Consider the following 25106-nt stretch of genomic DNA (forward strand, 5'->3'; position numbering starts at 1 on the left):
AAATAAAATAATGTAGGAAGAAAAAAAATTCAATGGAAAAAAAAAAAAAAAAAAAAAAAAAAAGAAGATAGAATCGGTACTTCGCTACTGACCCTCTTCGAAAGATATCGCTAGCATGTTAGCGGCTTTAAGCAGGAAAAGTCGCTAGCTTCATACATATCACTCCTTCTCTATTTTTTTTTATTTTTTTTTATCTCTTATCATAACAACAAACTATCATATTCATATTCTTCAAAATATATTTTTCCGTGCAAAATCTATTATAATTCATATTTAAACACTTGAAATCAACGATTTAAAACCTAAATTTATAGATATTTTTCTATTTTTCAACTTTAAAAATCAGTAAAAAATAGTTTGGGAACTTAATAAACGGTAGGATCACGTCCAAAGTTCTTGCAATATTTTCCTTAAATCCAACGCAAATATTTCCTAAAGCTAAAAATCTCAGTTTTTTTTTTACAAAAATTGTGAGTTATAACCCACATTTTTTCAATCAATTTTGAGAATTTTTACAACATTCGTTATAAACCAAAGTTAGAGTCGTTTTATTTGTGCCACATGTTTCCTAAAATTAATTCAGGACATTCTCAAGATTTTGTTCACCTACCAATCTCTTTGGGGCCCCCGCTATTAGCTTTCATTATTTTTTCTATTTTCAACTTTAAAAATCAATGAAAAATAGTTCCGGGACCTAATAAAGGATAAAATCACATCCAAGGGTCTTGCAACATGTTTGTCAATGCCGACACAAAATATTCCTAAAATTAAAATTTTCAATTTTTTTACATAAATTGTGAGTTATAACCCATGTTTTCCAATCGATTTTGAGAACTTTTACAAGATTCATTATAAGCCAAAGTTGAGTCATTCTAATTGCACCACATGTTTTCTAAAATTAATTTAGGACATTCCAAAGATTTTTGACACCTACAAATCTTTTTGGGGGCCTCGCTATTAGTTTATATTTTTTTTTTTTCAACTTTAAAAATTAATAAAAAAAAGTTTCGAGACCTAATAAACGGTAAGATCACATCCAAAGATCTTGCAACATTTTCGTTAACTCATATGCAAAATATTTCCTACAACTAAAAATTTCAATTTTTTTTTGCACAACTGTGAGCTATATAACCCATGTTTTCCAATGAATTTTGAGGATTTTTACAAGATTCAATATAACCCAAAATTTGAGTCATTCTAGTTGCACCACAAGTTTAATAAAATTAATTTAGGATATTCCTAAAATTTTCCACACCTACAAATCTCTTTTGGGGGCCCCACTCCTAGCTTACATTTTTTTTCTTTCTATTTTTCAACTTTAAATTAATTTTAGAAAACATGTGGTGCGACTATAATGACTCATTTTTTAGCTAATAATGAATCTTGTAAATGACACACCCCAACCGAAATCAAGACGTGCTGGCCGTTACGCGAAGGTGATGTAGCCATGTGCACAGTGCGGAAGCAATATTGATATAAGAAATGCGAATAAATAAAATCCAACTAACTAGAGCACTATATAAGATAAGGTGCAAGACGAAAATAAGTGTGAATTCACAATCAGAGGATAAGTAGCCTAAGTGCAGTCCAGCAAGAACAAATACTAATTATACAACACCCAAAGGTGACCATACAATGGTGATAATCTGTCAGAGCTGCCGTGGATTCCTCACAAGCCACCAAAAAGCACTCCTAACTAGAACCTGAAGGGGCGCAAAACAGAAAGTGTGAGTCGGCAAAAACAAAGCTTTTCAAAACCATTTCATTTATCAAAGATTGTAACCCCTCGTCGTAAAACCTGTATAATTTCCCAGAAAATATATACATATCTATACCACAACCATGCTCAAAATAACAAAATTCACATATATGCCATGTCGAATATTTCAGCAATAAAATATGTAAGCCAAGTGATATAAATCAATGCAAATGATATGTCAGCCAGAGTCACCTAACGTGACCTGTACGACTGAATCTAGAGCTCATCCATCTAGCTGGAGTCACCTAACGTGACCTGTATGGCTCAAATCCACATCTCAACAAATATACCTGCACACGAGTCGGAACCAACTAAAGTGGTCTGTACGATAGGACTGGGTATAAATAAATACGCTCAAGTGATACGATCACGTAAAAACTGTGCGAATAATCGTGGGTTACCTACGAGTCGGAACCACCTATAGTGGTCTGTACGACAGGACTGTGCACCTAACTTGGATCCAAGATGAGCATATGGTACGGGAAGTGAACATCACATGAAGGACTGTGCCCTAACTCTGGGCGGGAACACTAAAACCGAAGTGCAGGTTTATGAGCTCTCAACACATCTCACATAATCATCAATTCACATAAACAATCTACAACTCACCTGGTACTTACCTGAGCGTCCACCGCGTCAAATCACAATATGCACATATCATACAAATTCATAGTCTAAGCATAAATCAATAGGCATGGCATTTCAAACATAATTTCATTTAAATCAATTTTATGGGAAAAATCTCAAGTATATAGGTATATACGGAAAAACAAAAGCCCACTCACTGGTATGTGGAAGGTTTATAGCCCTCAAGTCTCGATTGACTGCGCTCGTCTTGAGGATAGGTCTCACCTACATGCGAAACAACTATATGAACGTTAATTTAAAGCACATAAACAAAACTAGCTAATAACGTCTCATACATTTCTCAAATGAGGTGTTTGAATATACCAACGTGATCTACTTAACACCACGAACATCCCCATATTTTTAGAAAAAAATTTCATGACCCCAAGCGCCCTCACATGCCGGCCAAGGCACGGCCAGACGCACCCCCATGCGCAGGCACCTGACGAAATCATTAACGCCGTAATGGAATATTCCGTTAAAAAGTAGCATATGCCGTTAAAGTTACCTAACGCCGATAGAATATTCCATCATCTTCTTCCTTGGTTCGCCAGACCGTCGCTGTCACCGGAAAATTGGAAAAACTTTAAAACTTCATATCTCTTCCATTTCTCAACCAAATTCCATGAAATTTGTCTCAAATTAAAGATTACAACGAGAAGAACAAAACCTTACCAATTTCAAGCCCTGAAATCTATGGGATCTCGCCGGAGAAGCCTCGATAATCTGGCCAAACTTGAAACTCGCCAAACTCAATTTCCCGACGTCCAAAACACTTCGTTTTTCTTCTCCGAGCTTCATGAAGATGTTCTAAAGCTTCCTAGCAGCTTAAAATCTCCTCAAAACTTCACATTTACGATTGCATGAACAGTGCTCAAATTAGAGATTATGGTTTCTCGGGAAAATGAAGGCTTCACGCCCAGATAATAGTGTAGATGAGTTCCTGAGCTTGCAAGGAACATAAAAACATCCTCCTCGACCTCGATTCGTGAAGAAATGGAATGGTTTGGGTGGTGTCCGTATGACTTGTACGTAAAATGGATGAAATCCGAGAGAATGAGAGAGAGAGTCAACGGAGAGGTTTGGGTGTGTGTGTGTGGTCCAATTTGCAACCAACCAAAAACAAGAAAAAAAACCTAAGTCTAAGTTCCTAATTGGTTCCAAAATATTAGGGACTTAACATATTGGTCCACAACCAAAACTTAAACCACACAACGCCACAAATGTTCAAGGGTACTTTAGTAATTTCACACCATCGATAAAAATAATTCGTGACGGGCTGTCACAGTAAAAGTTCTCAAAATCAATTGGAAAACGTGGATTATAACTCACAGTTTTTTTTTGTGAAAAAATTAAAATTTATAGCTTTAGGAAATATTTTGCATTAGAGTTAAGGAAAATATTGCAAGAACTTTGGATGTGATCCTACTGTATATTAGGTCCCGAAACTATTTTTCTTTGATTTTTAAAGTTGAAAAATATAAAAGTAATTTTTAAATTTAGCTTTTAAATCGTTGATACTATTCAAGGAAGATCGGTAACGAAGTACCGATGTGTCATTTTCTTTTTTTTCTTCCTTTTTTTTTTGTCCATTGAATTTTTTTCCTACGTTACTTTATTTAGGTTCAAATACCTTTAGATTTAGGTTTAGATTAATTATATCCTTGTTTTTGAATTTTTTGACATGGATTATAAGAAGATTTTTACCAAAAATACATTTTGTAGAACTAGGAGTTCATCCCTTAAACCTCAAAGTATTGCCCGTCATTTTTTTTCTTCTTGGTGCCAAAATCTTGCTCGATGAATAAAAGTTTACCCTACGAATACTTTCCATCTCGTAATATGTAAACCCTAAATGTTGACCAAATTCCCTCTGCAAAATGAACATTTCGTCGGGTAAAGATCTTTTAACCAATTAAAAGAGGTTCGGCGTACAAGCTGTTGTAGGGCACTTTCTGGCAGGGTAGAATTTTCTTGTGCTTACTTTTTGCAGTGTATTCGTTACGTGATTAAATAGTCAATCTAATAATGCTTCTAGTAGACCTTAATTCCATGAGGCTGAAGTGATTGAGACCTCAGTCTATCTGCCTTTTTCTTCTGATTGTTGTGGTTGTCTCCATATGGATGCTATGACAGCATACACTTTTGATAAATTTGATATCTAACTAGTTGTGTCATTGTGGTGTAGTGTGGTGTGGTGTTGCTTTGTTATGAATGTAATCTAATAATGCTTTGTAAATATCGTATCGTTTATGAAAGAAAAAACCCTAATTAGGCATATCCGAGATTTGATTGTAATAATCCATGAAAAGATAAATTAAATCTTACAATTTTTGTTTGGTAACATATTTTCATATACCATGATTCAACTTTAACAGTAGAGTACTTATTCTCAGCAGGATATAACTTAATTTTTGCTCTTTACTTCTCTTAATAAAACCAAAAAACTAATATAATTATTTAAATAACTGCAGAGTTTTCCAGTAATATTAGACAGATATCCTTCAATTTTCGTATCGAATAAAATTTAAGGTCTGTAATTTGAGTGAGTAGAAGTGAGAACGAACCTCGCTTACCCTGTTCAACCTCACCCTGCCCCTTTGATCAAGTTAGGACTGAACTGATCATGACAATTGTCAAGTCAAGCACTTGGATTCTAAATAAAGGGCTCCGACCATAACATTGGAAAAGGATCCACTTCGGATACTCCTTGTGGGGATTCGGGGATCAATCAATTATGTCCGCTTATCATAAATCGTGCGATCAGTTTTCGTTAGGTACTATTTCTATTCAATTTAAAATTTAAAATTTAAAATGATTTCTGACCGCACGATGTACGATGAACGGACATGATTGATTGATTTCCAGATCCCCACAAAAAGGATCCGAAGAGTATCCTTTTCCCATAACATTTTGTGTATCACAAACATCAAAGATGGATGTGAATAATATTTTAAGTTGCTCTCGAGCAATCACACGAATTCAAAGCCTATTAGAAGAGGAAACGGATATTGATTGTCACTATCGTTTCTTCTTTTGCACTCTATTTTTTCCCTCTCTCTTAATTAGGCAGATGCATGTTAGACGAGTTGGTCAATGAAGTATACCAAATCACTTGCGCTCAAGCTCAAATAGTGCTTAGAGATGAAAATAGAGTGTGAGAATCACTAACATGAAAATGCACTTCCAAGTAGTCCGCACTACTAAGTAGCAAAAAATGGATGGCCAAAATCGAATTGAGAAAATACTATTTTTCTCGTCAATCTAATAGGCCTAGTGCTTTATCAATGGAGATGAGCCCAAAACTAGAGCCTCACGAATCGTGAGCCCAAAAACCCAAAAGCTCAACAACCTGAAGCAGCTGCAGACAGCAACGAGCTGCGAAACTGCGAAAATCGAAGCCAAAACGGAGAGAGAGTGAGCAATCCAAAACTGCGCGAGAAAAATGGGGCGGAAGAAGGGAGCGGTGGACTTCGACGAGTCGCCGCCGGACGACTTCGATCCGGCTAATCCGTACAAGGACCCGGTGGCGATGCTGGAGATGAGGGAGCACTTGGTGCGGGAGAAGTGGATTGACATCGAGAAGGCCAAGATCATCAGGGAGAAACTCCGTTGGTGCTACCGCATCGAAGGCGTCAACCACCTCCAGAAGTGCCGCCACCTCGTCCACCAGTACCTCGAGTCCACTCGAGGCATCGGTTGGGGGAAGGACCACCGTCCTTACGAGTTCCATGGTCCGCCAGCGTACCCTATCCTTTCCCGTCATTTGCCAGTTTTCTTAATTAATTGACATTTTGATTTTGTTTTTGGGAATTTCAGGTCCGAAGCCGGAGCCGGTGGAGTCCGAGTGATCGGTTTCAGGTACTTGTTTCTTGTGTTTTGAGCTGCCAATTTGATAATATGATTGCAATTTTTTTTGTTTGGATTTGAAATTTCAGTTTTTGGAGTGTAATTTTAATCAAGTTCGGGGCTTTTCGATTCCATTTGCTCGTTTCTGCTGCGAATTATGACCCGGGTTTTCGTTTTTTGATTCTGGTGAGGCATATGATTTAGGGTTTTAGGTTGGAGTTCTATTCAAACAGAAAACGCTAGGAAACATGAGAACACTTGGATCGAAACGAGACTGTCAGCAGGAACAAATGCTTAACAGTTTTAGTTTTTGAGAATTGATAGAATGGTCAATCCAATTCTGATGGATCTTTGCTACCTAGCGATAGTTCGATTCAGATAATAAACATGAGAACACTTGGACCATAAAACCAAAGACATGAATCTACAAACTTCCGGGTTTTACCCCTGCAACTTCCTTTATTGCGTTTGGGGCATTTTTCCTTCATGATTCTTCGTATATAATGTCTATTTTTCCGCATCTAAGTTTTTGGACGGTTCATTGAAAGGTCTTGAGCAAGTTGAAAGTCTTCAACTTGGAATGCTTATCATCTTTAATTTGGTAGGGTCTACGGTAACTTTTGGAAACAGAGTTATGGTAAACAAATCAGTAATGGTTCAACTTGAGAAAGCACAAAGCACGAGAATATTGTGTATATATGCATTCTGGTGTACAGGCCTGTGGGTGGTATGATCTTCAAGTCTCTCAATCTACTCATTTGATTTTGAGTTTGGAGTTGAGTTATGGAGCTAAAGAAGGTTACTTGTGCAATCTTGCTATGAACCTTCATTTTGTTTTGAACATTTAAGTCGAATTTGTTGAATGACATGAATACTGAGCTTTGCTTGCATCACTCTTCGTGCAGATTTAACACGAATTGTGAAATTTGTTGCTCGACTTGGAGTCCAAAATTTCTGTGGTGTGATATGTTCGGTGTTGTATGTGAATGAAGAGGTCGGCAGTTATAATTGGTTTACTTATTATGTTTTCTTCATGCAGGTGAGTAAGTTTGGGCTGCAGTGAAATGCAGAAATTGGAGGGAAGTTGGGGATCACAGCATCACGATTTCGTTGTCTGTTTTTATCTCTAGACTTTGTAAAACCAGTCTCATCTCTTCTTTGTTGTTACAGTTTTCGGCCCAGAATTCAGGCTTCGACTTTTCAGTAGATTAACTCGCTTGTTAGCTTCCAAAAATCTTGATTTCAACTAGGCCTCTGCCTAGATAGAAAAGAATAAGTTTCTTGTTTTTTGATATGTATGAATGATGGATCATAAATCTTGAGCACACTCAAGTGTCAAGGAAAAACAGTTGCTAATTCTCTAAAGCATTACAATTTGTGTTTTTATTGCGGTCCTTTCCGCAGTTGTTGCTCCTCTCAACTCGAAGGTTGTAACCCGACAATTGCCAAGTACTTGAAAGTGTTGGTAGTTTAACATGCAGGGTGATCGGAAGAAGAAAATCGGAAAACCCGAAAAGTTTTCAATTTCATCCGGAGCACACGTTCTTCTGTCGAGTAAAACCACATCATCCCCGCTAGCTCCAGGTCTCCAACTTTATTTTCTTCTTTCCTGTCAAGCAGATTAATCAAACCTTAATGAAAATTAAGATAGTATAAGGAACATCCAACGATTATCAGCGACGAGAATATGACAAGGATGAGAATGGTTGGTCTTTAAAGCAGACAACAGAAAGAAAAGAAAATCATGCACTTGACTCTGTTAATTTTGGCGTGATGAAGCCGGTGGTGGCCGGAGCTCCCTTCAGTCCAATGGGCGGACCAAGCGCGGAAGGAGTTGCTCCCACACCGTGCACCGGGCCAAACCGTTTATACTCAGTATATCGATCATCTCCAATGCAACAGCTAAATTGAGTTCTACAGCTGCGCAGGCAGCACAGCACGCTACTAGGGTTGGGAAATATAAGGGGAGTAGCCAAATGCATGAGATGACAGCTCTAGCCACTCCTCAGCCCTCTGAATTGGCCCGAAGGGAGTTCCCTCTCCGTCGATCCATCATATTCACATATCGATATCGGCTCCTCAAGATCGATCACTTATATTGCAAGTAATCTAGCTCTTCCCCTCGCTCTCTTCTCTCTCAATGCTAGAAAATGACTCCTCTCTCTCTCTCTCTCTCTCTCTCTCTCTCTCTCTCTCTCTCTCTCTCTTCCTTGTATGGTACACAATGAATTTTTAACTCCCGATGATGATGACAGTATGGGAATATTCTTAACTATGATGCATAATAACGTATTGAGGAGTGATAGGTTTTGTCCTCAACAAATATATCTTCAAGTAAGAGCAAGGACACTTATGCACCTCGTTGCTTTGTTATTGACATTCTAAATGAATCATTCTACACTGATCATATGTTATAAAAACGTAATTTAGAAATTACATTTTGAAGATTACATGATAACATTTTTGTTGCATGCTCGTATTAAAAAAAAAAAAAAAAAAAAAAAACGAAGGAAGAAATAAATATAAAAACTGGTTTTACATCATGGTGGCTGTCTTGTCATCTTAACCTTCTTCAGGCACGGCACGGCAAGACAACCAATGAACCGAACAATTATACAAGATTTCTTTTCAACGTTTACTAATGGCACTGGAAGGTCTAGATATGACATATTGAATCAGGGTTATTTTTAAAGAGAAACTTATAGAATCGGAAGTGATCTTCACACTTTCTTTTGACTTTATATACTTTCTACTTAGTTATGTCTCTTAATTTTCGTTAAGAATAAGCTACCCCATGTCCTTGAGTGGGAGCAGAATCCAAAGTATTCATCTAGACTCTTAACAAAGTGACTTTGTTGTATGATCGCTCTTAACAAATTGATTAGCTAGTTAATATTCAAGTTATATAAGGTTTCATTTAGAAGTCTTTTTAAAATAACTCGAAACGTTTTTAGTGAAATTGATTTTGAGTTTTAAAAATACTTTAGTTGCTTTTTAGAAGAAGGACTAGATATGTGTTTCTTGCAAAAAATACTTAATTTTTTTTTTTTTTAAGGGTTCACTTGGACTTTTACAAAAGATTGGTTTCAAAAACATTTTTCCCAAAGCGATTTTAGTCATTTTAAAAGTACTTCCAAACGAGCCATAATTCTACATCTTACATATACATAATTAGTTGTGGGGCACACACCACATCGAACTTCAATAATCCAAACCGTCTATTTTTCAGGTTGCACCTCATAGATTATCTTTGCAAAATATTAGCCAAATCGGAAATATTTAAGACATCTAATTGAGTTCAAAGAAATTAATGAACACTTTGTTCTATAAGACACAATGAAATTTCATCATGATAATTAAATAGGCAAATGGTTTCAGATTGAATTGAATTTTTACAAGCATGATCTATGAATAGAAACTTACAAAATAAACAGTTCGGATTGTTGAAATTCAATGTAAAATGAATCCCACAATTAATCCTTATTTAAAAATAATAATAAAATGAAATCTCATTGCATAAAGAACCTGTATGTATATATACACAAACCTTCGTGTACTTGTCGATGTCAATATAAGGCATATAATCAACTATAAAAATATTATGGAAGACGTGTAAGAAGAAGACGTAATGGAAATTTTGGATTAATTTTACATAAAATTAGTCTAAAATCTTGATAATAAGCTGTATTTTAAACTATATTAGTAGTTCACATCGCATCCCATGTATGCAAAATTATAATAATTGTGTTGATTTTGTATTTATTTTTTATATTACTTGACTTGAGAAAAGGATTGGTGGTTGATTGCTTTGAAAGAAGCTCAATAAACGAATAGCCTTCTTAAAATCATAAAAAAAATATTCCTGTTCCATATTAGAATAAGTTATAACTTTTCTTTATCTCATCTTAATTAATGAAACACGTCTCCATATAATGATTGTCAATCAGTAAACAAAAAAAAATGCAATATCACAAAAAAGTTTAAGATGAACTATAATATTTATCTAAACTAGTTTGGGACAATGCTTTAGTTTTTAGAGTTGATGCTAGAGCTTGTACGTACAAAATAAAATACTTGGCGCCCAAGAAATTCTATTTAGAAAACACTAGCATTTATTAAGGGTAAATAAGTCAACAAATAATAATTTTTAACGACACTTTTATTAATATAATAACATCCCTAGTTATAAATTCGATTTGGTCACAACTTTATAACTTTATAGAAGTTTTACTATACTAAAATGGTAATGGAGTTGAACGCTGCTTAAGATATTTCCATTGGGCTTTCACTAGAGTGGGTCCAACTCCAAGCCCAATTGGTCATCTATGGTTGGTAACTCCACTGCAAGTACTCCATAGTTTTCTCCAAGGTTTTAAAAGACATAAAGTGCTAGTCGGGTAGTGAGTTGGTGCCTAGTGATTAGGCGGCTTGGCAGGACTGAGGCGGACTAGGTGGATTTAAGTATATATATTCTATAAATAAGTGTTTATTTATACTTAAAAAAAAATACTAATTGTATTATATAAAATAAAATGACATATAGAATAAGGTAATAGAACATGTTAAAAATATGGGGACCAAGGTGTTCATTCAAGTATTCAACTAGTCTCTTACAATTTATTGAATAAAAATAAAATGCAAAATAAAAGTTTTCTATTTTCTATCTAAGTAAGAGTCATGACCTATACGGGTCTAAGCAGGCGAAGTGGGCGCCTAGTCGGACACCTGAGAAAGCTTAGGTGCCCTTTATTAATTTTCAAACTCTTAAGAATTAATCGAGAGCCAACACTAAGCGGTGATTTTTAGAGCAGTGGTTTCCTTTATGTATTATCTTATTTTAGTTTTTTATTTACACTTTTTTGGTTGTCACCACCACCACAATACTACTAAACCACTACCACCACAACCATACCCGCCACTGCTACTACCACAACCATAATTGCCAGTTTAAGGACTGAATTTAAAAAAAAAAACAAAAACAAAAAAAAAAAAGTTCATTCATTCATTTATATCCATGTAATAATTCAGAACCAAATCAGTATAAATAGAATGGGGCTTAGGGTTTTTGTTTGGTGGTCCTCACCCACGTGCATTATCACTTTCTCCTTCTCTCGTGAGAAACACAACCACGTTTTTTCTTTTTCCACAAGACTCTACTGATGCAAATATCTGACAAAAAAGATCGTCTTCTTATTGGTATTGCTTAGCTAGTAGGAAGAAACCCTAATTCTTATTCCAAGACATTTATTTGCGTTAACTGAATCTACCAATTAGCAACTGCATGGAATTTACAGTGGTGAATGTCACCCAATGCTGGAATCTGTTGATCAACTTGGCCAGGTTTTGTCCATCTTTTTTTTCCCTTTTCTCTCTTCAAATTGAACTTTTGCCAGTAAAATGAATCAAAATTTAACCGTGCTCCCAAAAACGTGGATAAAAAAAATATACTGTGACTTGGTTTCTGAATCGTGATTTCTATTTCAACTTATGTGATGGCTGTGCACAAAAGCTTTTTAGGGTACTTATCCACGAAATTGACTTATCAATATATACATACATACATACATACATATATATATATATATATATATTGTACCATCATATTCATAACAACAAAGATATATATGATATTATGATTGTACGTGTATTATCTATGTCGTGTTTGAAAGATATTTTTGTATCTCTGTAACCGTTACGACTTCGTTTTTGGTTGAACGCTCACATTTAGGCATTCTAATAATCAACTTTCAATTGCCAATTTGATTAAATGTGATGTAGAGAAGTAAACTAAAATATCATTATCAACCCAGGAGTCCGTTAAGTAAATTGTCAAAATACTCCATGAACTTGTATTTGCCTTCTGATTTACTCTTAACTTTTCTTTTAGTAAATTACGGACTCAAATTAATGTTTGTAGCCAATTTCCCCATACCTTCTATTTTCTTCACATTCCATCCAAATTTTCATTAGATGAAGGCATGTACAACCCACGAAAGGGTAATAAGAAGTTAAGTACGTATAAGTTCAAGGGGGATTTCAAAAATTTCACTCTTCTGTACATTTAGAAAACATGAATGTTGTTACTCAACTCTAGTAGCTATTGCCAACAAATTGTTAGCTATACATACATAAATTAGCACACATATTTTCAAAGTTATATTGGTTATTGTGTTTTTCTAAGTATAAGAGAGAGAGAGAGAGAGAGAGAGAGAGAGAGCTCTTCTGATCTTGTTCAGTGAAGCTTCGGATTTCCAGGACTAGCTAGTTATTAGTAGTGAAAGAGAAGGATTAAGCCTTAGTTTGGTACCAATGGCGAAGCCAGAAATTACCAGAAGGAGGGGCGAAATATAAAAGAGTAAATGTTTCTCATTTTAATTATGTACTGCATTTTAGCCAAAGGAAAAATTAATAAAACATAAAATACAAAATACAAAATACAAAATAAGCAATGTCTGCACCGCCCCCAATGGATTCTGATCTACTTGATCACAGCTGATTTGGGATGCAGAAAAAATGCCATAGACTAAGTAAACAATCCAAGAGAGAGAGGAAAAAAGACAGGGAATGTCTGAGAAATAGAAAGATACAGACACGCTTCCAAGTTTGCAACCCAAGAAGGAAGCGAAGTTTCAAGCTTTTATTCAATAAAATGACGTCGTTTCAAATTAATTTTAAACCCAGGTCCAAAACGACATCGTATGACTTAGGTATTTAAAAAAAAAAAAAAAAAAAAACCCTAGCAGCCCCACACAGAGCAATGCAGTCGTTACAGAACCAGATTCTCCGACGAGTAAAGACGAACCAGAGGGGCGGTTCCTCAATTTCAGTGTTGATTTCCGACGACCGGAGGGGTGGCCGCCCCTCCTTGCCCCTACGTAGCTTCGCCACTGTTTGGTACTAAGGTGATTCTGAAAAAAGTGGCTATAAAAAAAACTGAGAGCTTTTTTATGTTTGGTAAACATTCAGCTTCAGCTTTTTTTTCACAGTTTTGGGTGAAAAAGCCAAAAACACAAAGCTACAAAACTCAACTTTGAAAAACCATCTTTTTTTCACATCTGTTTTACAAAAACGTTTATCAAACACTATAATATTGTTTTTTTACAAAAGAAAGTTTACCAAACACTTTGCTGCTTTATTTCACAGCTGCTTAGGGCTGGTTTGGTATTACTGTGCTTTGAAAAAAAATTGTTTCTGCTGTGCTGTGAGAATAAGCAGCTATGAAATAAAGCAGCAAAATGTTTGGTAAACTTTTTTGTGAAAGTGCTTTTGAAAAAAAAGAAAAAAAAAAACAGTATTATAGTGTTTGATAAACTTTTATGTAAAACAGATATGAAAAAAAGCTGGGTTTTCAAAGCTGGGTTTTGCAGCTTTGTGTTTTTGGCTTTTTTTCACCCAAAACTGTGAAAAAAAACTGAAGCTGAATGTTTACCAAACATAAAAAAGCTCCTAACTTTTTTTGATAGCCACTTTTTTCAGAATCACCTCAGTACCAAACTAGGGCTTAGGGCTGGTTTGGTATTGTTGTGCTTTGAAAAAAAAGCTGCTTTTACTGTGCTGTAAGAATAAGCAGCTGTGAAATAAAGCAGCAGAGTGTTTGGTAAACTTTTTTGTAAAAGTGCTTTTGAAAAGAAAAAAAAAAAAGCAGTATTATAGTCTTTGGTAAACTTTTATGTAAAACAGATGTGAAAAAAAACCAGTTTTTCAAAGCTGAGTTTTGCATCTTCTTGTTTTTGGCTTTTTTTCACCCAAAACTGTGAAAAAAAACTGAAGCTGAATGTTTACCAAACACAAAAATAGCTCCTAGCTTTTTTTGATACTAGCTTTTTTCAGAATCACCTCAGTACCAAACCAGGCCTTATTCTCACAGTACAACAAAATCATTTTTTTTTCAAAGCATAGTAATACCAAACCAACCCTAACTGTGTTAGTTATAAGCTACCAACTTACTTCATTTATTCTACAAATGCAGGCCTTATATTTCTGGCACATTGCATATATACATCAACGTCAGTCCAATTTTGCCATGAAATTAAACAAGCAAAATTGGGATGTTCATGAAAATCATCACGAGAACTACAGCTACGTACTGTTATTTATTGATCATGAGGTAGGGAAATGCAGCCGCAGGAGCATTACTACTACTACTTCCCACCCCACCAAAGCTGGACGTTGTCCTCTTAACGAACCGACCTTTCATTCTAGGCCGCTTCTCCGCGTTCAGCTTCCTAACTTCGTATCTTATCTTCTTCGAAAACAATCGTGTCCTTCGTTTCTCTCTGTACCTCGAAACTCTTGCTTCTCTTCCCCGGTCATCGCCTCTTCCACTTACACATCCTGCAGTATCTCCATGTGGTTGAGGAATTCCTGTAGGCCACATACCCTGCAATAACCACATAATACATAACCCTAATTTTTTAACGAAAGGAAAAAAAAAACCTAATTAGGTTTTGTAAAAATTTTGCTAGCTTAATAATAGTCTTACTTAAGTAACACAAGGTAGATAGATTATAATTATATAGGCAATCATCCACACAGAGTTAATTAAAAATGTCTAGTGGATTTGATATGCAATTATGAATCATTGAATATAATGTAATCATATGCACATGATTTTTTTAACTCTTTTCAGTATTCAGTTGACAGTAATCACATGCAGAAGAGTACACCTGAGTGATTCAAATGAGTATGCTTGAGAGAGAGAGAGAGAGAGAGAGAGAGAGAGAGAGAGAGAGAGAGAGAGAGAGTGAGAGAGTAGTATCGTTACCATGCAGTCTAGCCAGACGTCGTCAGGGTTGAGTTCCGGTCGAGTTCCGTTCGTCCACGGAGAGCCTTGACTTGCCCAGGCAGTGATGACTGTCTCATAATCTAGCCTCAAACATATCTTCTTCCTCTTCACCCCCGTGAGCAGGACTAGCTTCTCCTCTTCCTCCTTGTCCTCACTTCCCATTTGTACCGGTACAGCTGATGACTTATCGTAATCCAAGTTCCAATCCAAGATAGAAGGATTAAATTCCATCCCTTCAACTTCCTCTTCAACCTTCACTTCTTTACCATCGTCCAATAGCCCCAGGACTCCTTTGATGTCACTACAATCCTCATCTAGTCCCCCTCCAAGGAGGTTCTCCACATCAGCAGCAAACTCCGCGAGCTCCATATCCGTCGGTAGAAACCCTCCCAGTTTGTCCAAGTCATCCTGTACTCCTTCATGATTATCTCCCATATTTCTGATCTCAATCTCTTCATCATCGAGATTAATAGCATCAGTATTGTTCTCAACTTGATCAGTTGATGAAATATTGCAAAGCTTGGCTGCAAAAGGGTCGTAAATTGGAACCCTATAAAGAAGCTGCTCTAGATCTTCATTTTCCTCATCCTCCATTAAATTTGCTTCTTCGCACCCAATTTCCGGAACAAAAGGTAGAGGAGGGTGTAACCCTTCTTTCTCTTGCTCCTCTTTGATTGCGAATCCAGGCTTCTTGTTGTGGCGAGGGGTTCGTGCCTTGCGCTTGAACCCCCTGTGCCAAGCCGGTGTAGCTTGGTCTGCAGTCAGCTGCATCGGCTCATTGGCCTTGAAAGATGAACCTTGGAGCCGAACCCTTTCGTGTCTGCTTGCTAACTGGTTCGCCGAGTGCACCGAGGCATCGCATCTTTGGCAAAGAAAAGCATCATCAGCAGCACAAAACCATCGTGCCCGTTTCACCAAACAGCTATCGCAAGCTCGAGCTGTGTTGCCTCCCATTGCATTCGCAGCTTTCTTATCAGTGATCATATTGCAGCAGCAGCAGCAGCAGCAGCAAACTGCAAAGTGTTTGATAAAATTAGCAAGAATCAAACCGATGAACAAGTGCTTTTGTTATAAGTCACAACTGAACTCAGGAGGAATGTTGAGGTGAACAAAGTGCTTTTGTTGTAAGTAGTCACAACTCATGAACAAGGAATATTAAGGTGGCTTCACATATTTATTTAGGGGCCCAAATGGTTCAATAATTATAGCGTGGGGACTGGGAGAAGAGTGTGAGAGTAAAAGGAAGATCCAGCTTTTACTCTTACCTTCATGCCCCTGCTGTTGTTGTGGTGCTTTGCTACATTAGGAAAAGAGGAGAGGATGTTGCTAAAGCTTCTCGGGACCCACAAGGAGGTAGTATATCACTGCTCATTGGCTAAGCTTCTGAGCTTCATCTTTTTCTCTGAACTCTTATTGGCTGCAAGTCAAATTGGGGGATCCATGTGGGACCAAACTAGGGTTAGGGAAGGCCACAATTGCCCTCTTTTGTGTTTTTTATGTACTGTGTTTTATGGGAGAAAAATGAGAAAGAATATTTTGTTGGTTTGTTTCTATAATTTCATTAATTCATATGAAGACCTTTAAAAACTCGTTTTTGGTCCCCCCCCCCCCTCTTTAGGGTTTCTTTCAACTCTCTTGTGGCTCCCATCTCTCACTTTCACCCTAAACCACTATGTGAATGTGATTCTGCTCCAGATGATGAATTTTCTGCGGGACCATCTGCTAAATTCAGTTGTGTTGCTCATTACTTATGTTGGTAAACGAATCTGAGATAAAAACAGTAATAGTACAACTACGAATTAAAGAGTAATTTTAGCACTAATGAGCGGCTATGAGCGCTAAGGAGCAGCTTTAGCACTAACGAGTGGGCTATGAGAACTCCAAATTACAAATCAAGAGATAAATTCCAAAGTATTACCCAAAACCAACCACTTGATCGTGAATTGAATCCATCTTATTGTGTCAAGAAATTTTTCATTATGACCGAAACACGAGTGGTATACCACGTGTTTTTATATAAGAAATTTTATTTTTTAAGTTATTAACCTTTTGACACATATTCCACTATTTTTATAATGACACGTGGTGTATCATCCGATATTCCGGGCACAATGAAAAATATCTCTATTGTGTCACCGCCCACAATCGTTAGCAGCAAGTTGATTGACTAGGACGCCTTGGGAATGTCTCACACGCACAAGTGCAAAACAATTGAATGGTAATATGGACACATCCACATTTGCTAATTGTGTGTGATTATTTGGTAATAAGAAGATAAATTTTTTTCTTTTCAATATTCAGCTGAAAAATTGCTAATCAAGACAAGTTTACAGTTGGTGCGTAAAGCCAGGACGAAATTTCATTAAATTTCTGTGCAAAAAACCAATCTTGGTATGGGCTAGAATGCTGCCAAAGTTGTACAAAACCATAAAAAAAAACTGCCCATGCCAGATCCAAACTTTGTTATTGTAGCGTCTATGGTTTTCGTACTCTTTATAAAAGCTGAAACTGAACTCAAGTCTCATTTAATCTTTTAAAATTCAACTTGAGCCTCAATTCTCTAGAACTCAAATTGCGGCCACTAAACCCTATAAATTGAGTTTAAGAGAGCATAATTATGAAAGATTGGTATTGATATCACGAGGGAAGAAGAGTGATGGGTTCGACATGTATTAAACAAACTATCCTGCAAGTTTATCATCCATACGTGATACATAAATCATGTCCAAGAACAATAATAATCGTAGTACAATGTTATTGTCAATTTGACCATGATGGCTTGAAATCTAGGCAACTGATGAAATAGTGGGATCGAATTCGCTTTCGACATCTGTGTGCTCTAAGAAAAGATAGGTGCCACGTTAGCTAGCTTTTGGCTTGGGACAAGAACGAATGGCCAGTACTGGTGAGGGAACTGAACTCCACATACATATGTTCATGGTGGAGATTTGCGTGCTGTCTCTAACACACTGCAGGAACAATTTAGACTTAATTGTCAAACAGTTTGGTCTAATGGGCTATTTGATTAAAACTACTCACACAACAACGAAAACAGTCACTACACACTGATACAAACAGTCCATGTTGTGGGTATTTGGGACTGATTCAGTCCCTAATGTGGTCTGTATTACGTTTGGTATGTTGATTATAACAACTCAGGCTTGGTTAAAAGAGCAAAACTCAAATTAAATTAAACAAATAAATAAATAAAAAGAAGCAATATTGAGTTTGAAATTGTGCTATGAAAAGGGGCAGATTTTTGTGGTACAATCTCTGATATTATGTCGCACTAGTATTCCTCTATTATGTGACATGTGATAAGAAAAATACTAATACTAATGGCGGTGGCTAATACACACAGTTACAAGCCATATTTCCTCATGAAGAAGAAGCAGTCGATGTGATGATCAGATAATCATTGGACATTTTGGATAGAGTTTGGACTGAAATAGTATGTGTAAGTTTTCCTAGTGGGATAGCTCAGCGACCCCAACCCATACCAATTTATAATGGGTTGAGCTCGTGTAGATTTCTGACTTGTGAGCATAATTCCGTTGACACATTTTAGCTGCTAACATGAGTGGGCAGATTAGGGTAATTATGATCCGTGGTAGTCTGCACAAACAGAATTTGACATTTGCGTGGAAACTTAAGGAGCCTGAGAATGTTCCAAACAAATGTGACTATTAGGTTACAAGTTAAAACGACACGAATGAAAGGGGGGAGAAGCCTATTACATTGCAAATGTTGCTGCTTTTGACATTTTGTGTCATTTCTTTGGTTGGATTGAGCCTCTAATTGCAGAACATCAATCAAAAGAATAAGAAGTTTACATGGGGAACCTTTAGAACCGGCATTGATTAATTTTATCACAAGAAAAAGTAGAGGGCAAGGGCTACCAACAAGATGTAGTATGAAGATTGAGTAAGCAATCTGCTGTGATTAGGGATATTGGGGCCGTGTGTTCTCGTTCCTGTATAAGCACCCATTTCCATGGGTGGATAAGAACATGGTGATGCTGATGGAGGTAAAGATATATATGCGATTACAGGATTAATTAGGAGAATTTTTTATTTTTTATTTTTATCAATTAGGAGAATTAACATAATTATTTATGCTTTATCAGTTACATAGCCTGCTTTAAAGGAGAATTAAAATAATTATTTGAGTTAGAGAGCATCATAAGCTTCTTCACTGTGTTCAATACAGTAGAAAAGTGAAGAGATCGATAAATAACAAGTGAAATACTCATAGATATTGACCTGAAAACTTGTAAGTGTGATGAGTTAGCAAGGGATTGTGTAATTCTCCTAAGTTTCGGTTTTGCTTTACAGCATTGGGGCAGCGATCATCTTGCCGTTGTATGTGAACTGGCTTTTGGTAGATGATAGCAGCAGTACTGAAGTTCCTACTCAAGCTGGGACCCAGGGAGGGTACTTACGTTTTGTTCCGTACAAGTTTAAATGGTTCGTTTCGAAGTGCTTTTAAAATGGTTGAATAGAGTGTTGGTGAAAATGTTTTTAGAATCAATCTTTAGTAAAAATACAAGTGAATTCTCAAAAACAATTGAAATACTTCCTACAAGAAGCACATAACTGATATTTGAGGAAGCAATTCAAGCAATTTTGAAACACAATTTTTCTCTAATACCGTTTTTAGTCATTTTAAAAATATTTTTAAATGAACCCTTTGGAACCTCTATACATATCATAATTTACTTGGTCATCTTTATATTATTGAATGTGGCTTCGGACCCATCGAAATCGAACCGTGCCGGCGAAATCATGGATGGTTAAGCATGTGGACTCAAAAGTTTTTATCAATTGAAAGTGACAGCTTAACCTCAATTAGCCGCCTTTCCAGGCCATATTAGTAGCCCTTAATTATCCTTCAACAACACGCCTCCTCAGACACACACTATACACTAATCCTAACCCACTGTTTTTGTCTCTTCCTATGTTACATGATTCTTGTCTGCCAAGTTGTCTTTCGCTTAAACATTTAGCAAAGCAACTTTTTACATCTGAGAATCGACAATGATCCCGAAGTCATTCCTACTTACCTGAAAATCATAATTTGACGAATCAAATCATAGTTTGACACAGATGATTCGTCGTTACTAACTTAATACAAAATGAAAAGGAGGAAACAAAGGTTCAATATATAATAGCTTACTCACACATATTACCACTCTAAGTCATGAGAGTTGGAAAAATCTTGGGACGGCCCCGAAAAGCACAATGAAAACCCAAGAACTCTCTCCGAACATAGGAAACGATAACCTCAAACACCTGCTGCTCAAACATTTCTTGAGCTTTTTATTGTGCAACATGTACTAGATAAACTACTGGTAATTCCTAACTACAAAACTTCATGGACATAACCTGTTCTGGTTTCTGATCAATCCAAGAGAAATCCTGCTGACCAAAATCTGAGTCGAGTGGGGGAAGACATATAACCTCGCCTTTTTTATCGTTGCAAACGGGATAATCAACTATGTCTGTCGTACCATCATCAACAATACCACACATGCCATCAAAGAACTGGTCCAAGCTAGAAAACACGTAATTGTCCTTGCATCCCAAATTCAACTGTTCGACATCTAATGGTGGTAACATTGGAATGGATTCCTCTTCTTCAAAAACTGGTTGCTGCACAGCGCCTTCTCCCCCAGAAACTTCCACACAAGATTCTTCTTTCAACTTTTCGAGTTCAAAACTAAGCGAAGCTGAACCAGATATTTCAAGCACAGATGATGGTGACGGATGGCAAAACGATGAATCCTGACTCTCCTCTGATGAAGGAACGCCCTGAAGCTCATGCTTGGCTCCCTCCATTAATTTCGAACTCTCAAACTCATGCGTATCTGATAATTGAATGTTTCTGCAGCGGCTCTTAATCTTTTGCTGTGACTGTATTGTTTCAAACTCACGCTTCTTTTGCTGATAAGCAGCGGCAGCCTCCTCTGCTGTATTAAAAGTGCCAAGCCATTTTCGAATCCCTTGGAAAGGATCTTGAATCTCCGCTGCATATTTTCCCCATTTTCTACGTCGAACTCCCTTAGGGAGCACTCTATTACATTTCTTAGAGTCATCAAAGCCCATCCTATGACCAATTTTGCCTCCATTGGTCCCTGCAGATGATTCACATTCCGTTTCCACAACCAAAATCTCCGAGACAAAGCGCTTACAATGCTGAAATAGATTTCCCTCAATATCATACTCCTCACCATCTTCACTCGAATAGTCGGTGGCATCAGGATCATTGTATATAATCCGAATTCTCTTCATGTAACCTGCATTCTCTTCCATGGTAGGTTGCTTTTTCTTCAATTTGTTCCAGCTCACATGTTGATTCAAGACTACGGTTTTCATCCCCGGCATTTTGAACTCAAACCCCTAAACCCCCTATACCCAAAAACAAGAAAAAGAAAACAAAAATTCTCTCAAAATATCAAGAAAAACCCAAAACCCTCAAAAACCCGAGTCCAGAAATCGAAACTGAAATCGAAAATTGTATCTGAAAGCCTCAAAGCACTTCACTCCAGAACAACTCCTGCACAAAGTTCATCAACGCAAACAAAAATGACAACAAATCAAAGACCTTAAACCCATCAAAAACCCCTAAAACAAAAAACCCATCAAACAAAATTCCACGAAGCACAAATATTGATGTTCTTTCGTACATTAAATATCATAAAAATTGAAAATTGAAAACACATAATATTAAACACTAGAGTAATAAATTAATAATTAGTAAATAAAACCCACATACCTTTGTGATCTTAATGGCATGCCAAAAACAGATGAAATCTGTTCGTGCATGCAAAAGAGAGACTGATAAGATTTCCAGAGCTTCTTCGGAGCTCCAGTCGATAGACAAAATCTAGACGACATAAATCTTCTGTGCCAACCTCCTCTGTTTTCTCGAAAAAAAAACTTAATTTATGCAAGCAGAGAGCAAAACAGGAGAGAATCTGGGGAAATAACACAAGAAATCGGAAACCCAGATCAGAAAAAGATCCCAGAATAAAAAACAAGCAGAAGATTTGGAATCAACGGCCGAGAAAATTCAAACTTTTTTGTTACCCAAAAGAAAGCCTCAAGAACTTTACAGGAAAGGGAGATAAAATCTACGAAAAATCAAAAGAAATTCGATGGAACCAAAATGGTAATGGGAAAGCTTGATTCTTACTCAAGGTGGTGTGATGATTCTGCTTTCTTGGTGTTATCTCTGAAGAAGAACACACACGAGCCCCAGCCTCTCTCCCTCTACTTTCTCTCTCCTCAGTCCCACCCTCTGTTTTTTTTTTTTTGGAGGGACTGAAATGGTAATTTGGGGGAAGAGCCATTTAAGAGGGAGAGAAGAGGACGACGAATTTGGGAAACAGCATGTGTCTGCTTCAGTTTTGCGTCACAATTACAATTCAGCCTTTTCCCTACAGTAGCACAAAAGTGGGGCCTCCACCAATAATAAAGGATTGTTTTGTCATTTTAAACGCTAGTTTTAAGATTGTTTTGGGTATTTCAAGTTTAAATTGAAAATTTAACGAAAAGTTGATGATACTGTTTATTTTAACGGAAAACCACATTTTTATATTAAAAAGTTAAAGGAAATTTTATTTAAATTCATATAATATCTTTCTACAACCAACTTACTCTTTTCACCCATATCAACTTTAATTAAACTATCAATCTCTTTAAACTCATATTTACTATCTAAATTACCCTCACAAGCCCAATTCAATTTGTAGATTTATCTGTACACTCATTTAGAAATAAAAACCCAAAATTTGCAAAGAGAAGTCCATTTCAAGTTAGGACCACGAAAAAGTGGACAAATTCTTAATCCAAACAATATGATCGTCCTTGCAATCATATTGCAAAAGAGCTTGTCGCACTAGTTTAAGGGTTTTTTGGTTTGTTTCAAATGGTCTGAATCTGAATTCTAAATGCTATTGTTTCTTTATTCTGATTTTTCTTCCTGCTTTGGTTTAAGTTGAAGTCGTCTCTCTAGTTGTGACTATCTATCAATTATGTAGAGGATTTAACCAACTACTTTTACGGATGAATATTTATCTTTAGGATGTATTTTGTTGGATGAAACTTCATATCTTTTAGTATGATTTACCGCTTGCATGCAAGGATCAAAATAAAGGTAGGAGGATATATCATATATGTTTGTGATGGTGAGTTGGATCAAAGAGATAATTATTCTCTTCAAAGCTCCCACAGACCCAAGATTTCCAAGCCCTTGGCATTTTCAACTTAAACGATTCATGGTTGTTCCACCCGATATATCATAGGGAATATACTATGATATATTTCCTGGACGATCTCAGCACTATGGCATCTCTCCTGCATATCATTTGATTTGTTTGACCTCAGCACAATGGCATCTCTCCTGGACGATCTCAGCACTATGGCATCTCACATTGTTGTTGTTGTTGATTTGTTTGCGCTTTGGTGTTTGTTTGGGTTTATTGATAACTTTAATTGTATTATTAAATTTATCTTGTACTTGATAGTAATTATGTACTAGGATAAAAAAAATATAATTAACATTTAAAATTTAAGTTGGGTGTAAAAAGAGATTATATGGGTTCAATTAAAATTTCATGGTACTATTCATTTTACCATTTATTTTATCTTTATCGTTAAAACTAAAAGTTTTTTAGCCATTTTCATTAGTTTTCTTTTTAAATAAACCAAAGTGTTATCTTCACTTCTGAAAAAATAAGTGTTATCTTTTACCACTGTATTTCAATTTCCACGTGTTTACTTGTTTGGAACAGGGGAAGTTGTGAATTGAGGGGAGAAAGTAAGGAGTAGGAATGAGATCACTTATTATGGATTGCAGATTCTGAAATGGAACTAGTATTTTCCTTGGATTTCATATGTGTCATGATACATTTGAGAGATACGTGAAGTAGAATAATGCTCATGATAAATGAATTGAATCAGAATGTTTCAAATATCAATTGGAAAATGTTAAAAGTGCTTCAAATTGAAACATACATTTGAAGTGTTTTTGAAAAAGATACTTGTTGGGCAATTCTTGAAGATAGTACTTTAAGTTGAATTTTTTTGTTTTTGAAAAAGCAGAAGCGTTTTGTAATTTTAGTTCTAGTTCTAGCTGTTGGGTGCCATTTTCTATTGCAAAGTAGGCTCAAAAAGATTTTTCAAGAGTGGTAAAGTTATGTGGTCGCCACCGTGGCCACGAGGCAGCTGTGGTGGTGGCAACAACGACAATAGAATAGTGGCGGTAGGACGTTGTGCTACAATGGTGATGGCCTGTTGGGGTATCGGTTTAGGTCATGACAATCATGGTGGTGGTGGTAAGTATTTTGGGCATGGTCATAGAAAGATAGTGATAGAAGTGGAGATGGTCGTAGTAAGGTGGTGGTGGTGGAAGTGAGGATAGTGAAAGTCATTACATATTGCATATAGGGTGGTAACCTATACCCAGTGAAGATGTCCAGCGTTGTTTCTTATGTCCTGAACTTGTCCCTAATGAGCTGGTACTTGACCATTGCGTCAATGTTCACAGCGTCAAGAAGTAGAACAGTTACAAAGAGAAGCCCCTAGGGCAAGAATTACAACAAATGTCTCAAGACCAAGCAGCACGAGCCTCACAAGGGAGAAGTGTACCGCCAAGAGAGACACTCATGAGAATTGAAAGTTACAGGATGGGTATTAGTTTAACCTAGAAGGGGGTGAATAAGTTCCGATTTAAAAATTCAATTCAATTTTAATTTAATTTCCGCATTCACAACACATATCAAGTGTACGTGATAAGCTCATATCTATATATATTTTACATCAAATTCACTTGTCTTTTCTTAGTTAGTTCCTTATATTTTTGAGCTATTTACTTTGTTTTTGTGTTTTGTAGGATTTGTCAAGTAAAGAGGGAAAAAAAAAGTGGAAAAAAAAAAGATAGAAAAAAAAGGAAGAAAAGCAAGGAAAAAAGAAGGCTGCTGCGTTAGGGAAGGAAGGAAAGGAAGGAGGAAATCTTGGCATTCTCTTCTTTCGGTTTTATCTTCTCAAACTCATGTCTTTCTTTTGGTTTAATTTGAGAATTATG

The 25106-nt window shown here is 36.5% G+C and overlaps 3 protein-coding genes across 3 annotated transcripts; 1 reads left to right on the forward strand and 2 right to left on the reverse strand.

Moving 5' to 3' along the window:
• Nucleotides 1-5655: 5655 nt before the first annotated feature.
• Nucleotides 5656-7619, forward strand: LOC137712944 (NADH dehydrogenase [ubiquinone] 1 beta subcomplex subunit 10-B). Its single transcript, XM_068452151.2, has 3 exons — nucleotides 5656-6120; nucleotides 6206-6247; nucleotides 7275-7619. The coding sequence occupies exons 1-2, from the start codon at nucleotides 5832-5834 to the stop codon at nucleotides 6235-6237; spliced, it is 321 nt and encodes a 106-aa protein (XP_068308252.1). The 5' UTR covers nucleotides 5656-5831; the 3' UTR covers nucleotides 6238-6247; nucleotides 7275-7619.
• Nucleotides 7620-14159: 6540 nt separating this feature from the next.
• On the reverse strand, nucleotides 14160-16297 carry LOC137713933 (zinc finger protein CONSTANS-LIKE 6). Its single transcript, XM_068453294.2, has 2 exons — nucleotides 15000-16297; nucleotides 14160-14615 (listed from the first exon to the last, which is right to left on the reverse strand). Exons 1-2 carry the CDS (start codon nucleotides 16002-16004, stop codon nucleotides 14325-14327), a joined length of 1296 nt encoding a protein of 431 aa, XP_068309395.2. The 5' UTR covers nucleotides 16005-16297; the 3' UTR covers nucleotides 14160-14324.
• Nucleotides 16298-20161: 3864 nt separating this feature from the next.
• Nucleotides 20162-21532, reverse strand: LOC137713676 (uncharacterized). Its single transcript, XM_088683668.1, has one exon. It carries the CDS (start codon nucleotides 21401-21403, stop codon nucleotides 20378-20380), a length of 1026 nt encoding a protein of 341 aa, XP_088539794.1. The 5' UTR covers nucleotides 21404-21532; the 3' UTR covers nucleotides 20162-20377.
• Between the last annotated feature and the right edge of the window lie 3574 nt (nucleotides 21533-25106).

This window comes from Pyrus communis, chromosome 14, assembly GCF_041283825.1.
Source record: "Pyrus communis isolate YQ-2024b chromosome 14, ASM4128382v1, whole genome shotgun sequence".
NCBI lineage: Eukaryota > Viridiplantae > Streptophyta > Magnoliopsida > Rosales > Rosaceae > Pyrus > Pyrus communis.